This window comes from Arachis ipaensis, chromosome B06, assembly GCF_000816755.2.
Source record: "Arachis ipaensis cultivar K30076 chromosome B06, Araip1.1, whole genome shotgun sequence".
Classification (NCBI taxonomy): Eukaryota; Viridiplantae; Streptophyta; class Magnoliopsida; order Fabales; family Fabaceae; genus Arachis; species Arachis ipaensis.
The window spans coordinates 7956210-7961066 of NC_029790.2; the positions used below are offsets into that span (position 1 = coordinate 7956210).

At 39.1% G+C, this 4857-nt stretch overlaps 2 protein-coding genes across 3 annotated transcripts; one reads left to right on the forward strand and one right to left on the reverse strand.

Moving 5' to 3' along the window:
• LOC107645648 (60S ribosomal protein L18) lies at nt 180-2009 on the forward strand. The gene is made up of 5 exons (XM_016349727.2): nt 180-327; nt 414-503; nt 578-706; nt 815-997; nt 1633-2009. The coding sequence occupies exons 1-5, from the start codon at nt 325-327 to the stop codon at nt 1789-1791; spliced, it is 564 nt and encodes a 187-aa protein (XP_016205213.1). The 5' UTR covers nt 180-324; the 3' UTR covers nt 1792-2009.
• Nucleotides 2066-4332, reverse strand: LOC107645647 (bifunctional epoxide hydrolase 2). Of its 2 annotated transcripts, XM_021103881.1 has the most exons (4): nt 3736-4332; nt 2908-3149; nt 2728-2792; nt 2298-2590 (listed from the first exon to the last, which is right to left on the reverse strand). In XM_021103881.1, the coding sequence occupies exons 1-4, from the start codon at nt 4198-4200 to the stop codon at nt 2577-2579; spliced, it is 786 nt and encodes a 261-aa protein (XP_020959540.1). In that variant the 5' UTR covers nt 4201-4332; the 3' UTR covers nt 2298-2576. The 2 variants fall into 2 exon arrangements, with proteins under 2 accessions (XP_016205211.1, XP_020959540.1); XM_016349725.2 differs by lacking the exon at nt 2728-2792 and having other exon boundaries at nt 2066-2590; nt 3736-4325.

Here is a 4857-nt window from a genome sequence, read left to right on the forward strand (position 1 = left end):
AATCTTTTTTTAATTTATGAAAAATAAAATAAAAAATTTGTATTTGTAAAAATTCCAGATACATCTTAAAAAAGTATTACTCAAAATCAAGCGTTAGGAGAGTGAGATGTAAAATTTGACAAAGGAGTAAAAGGACCATAACATTTAAATAAAAAGAAGAAAGAATTAGAAAGATTGATTTTTGATGTGCCCCTCTAAGAAATGAATCGGGTCAACGGGTCGGGTTTTGAATATTTGACGGAACAAGGGCAGATAAAAACATGAACCCTAAGCAAAAGCAAAACCCTAGCTCCATTCCCTCAGCAGCAAGCAGCTCCATCCACCATGGTATGTCCAACATTGCTTCTCAACGGTTCCACACCCTACTCTCTGTAGATTTAACCTCAACTCTCTGAATTTTTGTTTCGTTTCAGGGCATCGATTTGAAAGCAGGAGGTAAGTCGAAGAAGACCAAGCGTACAGCCCCCAAATCCAATGATATCTACCTCAAGCTCCTCGTCAAGGTACCTTTCTTCATCATCATCACTTGCACATTCCTCTGTTGTTTACGTTATTCAAATTTTGGCCCTATTTCCAGCTATACCGTTTCCTTGTTCGGAGGACTGGTAGTAACTTCAACGCCGTCATCCTCAAGCGTCTTTTCATGAGCAAAGTCAACAAGCCACCGCTATCTCTCTCCCGCTTGATCCGTTACATGAAGGGAAAGGTAGCTTTTCTATGCCCCTTTCTTTATTTCAATTCATTTGAACTGTATAACTATAACCTGAGATGTTAGTTTAAAGAAGCTTTTGTTTTTGTTTGTTGGATGGATTAGGAGGATAAGATAGCTGTAGTTGTTGGAGCTGTGACAGATGATATTAGGGTGTATGAAGTGCCTGCATTGAAGGTAACTGCCCTGAGATTCACTGAAACTGCCAGAGCTCGGATTGAGAAGGCTGGTGGCGAGTGTCTTACCTTTGATCAGCTTGCTCTTAGAGCTCCTCTTGGCCAGAACACAGTATGGATTTTAATTCAGCTCTTGTCTCTACTTAACTATATTGTGTGCTCTTCTCTTCTGTCTTTGAGATTTCATATTACGAATGCTTTACCCTTGTAATGACCAATTAGTTACTCGTTATGGTTATCGTCTTAGCGGATGTCCCCATTGCTATTCCAACACTCAATATCAATTTGATGATTGGTGATATTTGGAGTCCAGAGTTTCTTGTACTTGGCACATAATTTGCTTGATCCCTGAACGATCTTTACATTTTCACCCCCTCAAACCACTGTATTTTCTATTTATATAATAACGTATTATTTGTCTCCAGCAACTTTCATCCCAGTTAATTAAGATCCACTATGACAGTTGCTATTAGGGCCCTACTCTGTGTTCTGCATTTCTGCTAGGATAGCTTTAGAGGGAACAGAAAATATAACTAGCACTTCTGTTCTACTGTTTTGCTAGGTGCATTGTTAGGGTTTCAAAATAAAAGGAAATTATGATTTAAAACTTGTTTTTTTTCTTTTGAAAATATTTAGCTTTTATTTAAGTAATGATTTCTTTTCAAATCAACTAGTTCTCTACGGAGGAAGGAAAAATGTTAGCAGAGTATAAAAAATAATGAAATTATATTTGGGATATTGTTTCAGGTTCTTCTTAGAGGCCCTAAGAATGCCCGCGAGGCTGTCAAGCACTTTGGACCAGCACCTGGTGTGCCCCATAGTCACACCAAGCCCTACGTTCGTGCAAAGGGACGGAAATTTGAGCGTGCTAGAGGAAGAAGGAATAGCAGAGGCTTCAGAGTTTGAGTTCTGGAGCTCAAAGATGAAGGATTTTCCGTTTTATCATGTGACCGTTCTGTATTGTTTTCCTTCTTTTTGTGTCGTTAAAACAGTTGATTTTAGTTCAGTTTTTCTTCCCTCAAAGGGGAAAAGGGATTGGAACTCGCTCAACAATTTTGGTTTATCACTACTGTTCTAATGAACTCTATGAAAGGATTAATGAGTAGATTTTCTTCATTTGTTCATGATCGTTACCTTTGCTTGTCTAATTGATTATTTTTTAACTTGTTTTGAACATGAATTGTATTTTAACGTAAAAACATGTCTATTTGCCGCACTCAAAAGCTATTCAGTTTCCTGAATTACTTAGAACAGAAGGCATAAATACACGTAATTGCCAAAAGAACCCCACCTAGAAATCATTACAGATCCAGGTCATGTGGGAATGACTCAATGCTCGAACTGGGTGCGGATGGTTTTTAACGCGTAATCTTATTCTTTTATACGTAACCTAAGTTGAGGTAGCGAAATCCTTGGAGCCAAAATACTGAAAATAGAATGTACGAAGGATAATGGAGATTAAAATTTCTTTATGAAGTCGTGTATATGGGCGCTGATCTCGTCTGGCCTTTCCTGATTTATAAAGTGAGCTACTCCTTCCATTACAACCAGTTCTTGCAGGAATGGCACCTCTTTCTTGAATCCACCATCATGTATATATTCCTTAACACCCGGAGTGTTATAGGTAACATCCAGGTCTCCCACAATGAACTTCACTGGAACTTTGATCTGTACTCCAGTCCACGGTGCTGTCAGCTCCCAGGTTCTGTACACAATAAACAAATTTTACTTGATCATTGATGCATTTGTAGGTCTGGTTCAACTAATTCTAGAATCTAGAGTAACAAGAAAAGTAATATGATTATGAAAATTGAAAACACATATATCCATAAAACAACATTCGTTCTGTCACAGTTAACGGAAGGAATATGAGAATATAATAAGGAAGGAGTGGATGCAGACCAACAGACTCAACAGGTAGTAGAATTGACTTGGTACTATTGCATGAATGAAAATTTTAACTCCAGGCAGCTACAATATACGTATATTAATGTTTAACAGTGAGAGTTAGAAGAAGCTTACAGGTCAATAGCTCGATAGTAATTTAGCCCGCCTGTGAAGCCTTTCTGGTCAAATTTGCTAGCATAATAATTGATATCTTCTTCAGTCAGCCATGAAGGTAAAGCAACCCGAAGATTAGGTGAACCGCCAAATCCGATCTCCTTGGGCACACAAGGCGGGCGTGGATCGCGCGACACAAGAAATGTTTTTATTATTCTTGAAGTACCAGCTCGGGCAAACTCTTCTTCGGCCTCCCCAGGTTTCTGCGGCACACCAAATACAACATATTAACCTGTATACGGATGCATGGAACTAGCAATTTTTACCATAAGACATAAAAGTGTATTTAAACTTGTGGTCAATTTTGAATTCGATTCGACAGGTACTTATTCATGAACATCAGGAACTTAATTGTGAAGGTTGCATTAAGAAGCCTACATTATTGTTTGGAACTCAAAACAGGAAAACGATGGAAGAAAAAGTTGAGTCAAAGAAGAACTAACACGCACAAGGGACAATATTTTGGCAGTAATTAGAACATTTAGTTAGCATAGTACAAGGTACCAAATTAAGTATTTAGTCCCCAACATCTTTTGAGCACAAATAACCAATATGTCATTTCTTTCTGAACTTAGACTGATTATTAAAGCAAATACGAACCGTATATTAGACTATTACAGACGTTGCTGTGAAATTAAGGTAAGAACTAAGAACTCAAACAAGGTTGAAGCATTATACATATATTAAAAAACTAATTCACCTAAGCAGAACGTGCATAAGTAGTCGCAAACATGAACGAATGCAATTAAAGGACAAATTTAGAGGATTAAATTCGGGTAGAAAATTGACCTGGAACCTGCAGATGTAGTAATCATCGCCAAGCATAGCCCTCAAGCTCTGAAGGGGCTTCCACTTAGGGTTTCTGGGTCGGAAAACGACGCTCATGTTGACCAAGGCCTTGATCCGATCGGGCCTGAACAAGCAGAAGTACCAAGCCATGGCGGCTCCCCAGTCGTGGCCGACGAGGAAGACCTGGTCGATGCGGAGGGCGTCGAGGAGTCCGACGAGGTCACCGACGATGTGGAGGGCGGAGTAGGAGGAGGGGGAAGGAGGGGCGTCGGTGTCGCCGTAGCCGCGGAGGTCGGGGGCGATGCAGCGGTAGCCTTGGGCGGAGAGGGAGAGGAGCTGGTGGCGCCATGAGTACCAGAGCTCAGGGAAGCCATGGAGGAAGAGGACGGCGGGGCCTGAACCTATGGATACCACGTGCATTTTAATACCGTTGGTGTTGACCCACGTGTGTTCTATCTTCTCCATGTTTGAGAATTCTAGCAAGATGATGCAGAGCGAAGATGATGCACCGTTTAGTGTTTATCGCTTTTGCCCTGCCCTCTCCTTTCTTCAATACAATACAAAGATTGCTCGGTCAAAACCATTGACTCTCTACTCATTTTTTTATTTGAGAGTAAATACTAAATAGTCATTAGACGAATTTCAACATTTGTTTTTTTTATAAAATAACTCCCAAAAAATATATTTTATTTGAGACAGTTTGGTCAATAATTTATTCTTTTAGTCAATTATTAAATTGCAATAAAATTATTAATCTACTATTTTCTCAACATTATTACTATTATCACTCCTATTCGCTCCAATCTTTTTCTCCATCTCATTCTTCTATCATCACCCATGTCCACCACCCAATCTCACACTACATTATTAATGTCGTCATTCTCACTTTACCTTTTTTTGTTTTATTCTATCTCTCTATTCATTATTCTATTTTACTGTCCTCACCTACTAATACCAGTATCAGAAAAGATAAAAACACTAAAAAAAACTAAAAAACATGGGAAAGTTTTTAGTGGAAAAAGTATTCTCCAAACCTTGATGAACCAAGTAGAAAGATGTTGATTCAAGGGCCAGGATGGCTTTCGTACAGCAGTTCTCCCCAATTCCATATTTAACCCAAAC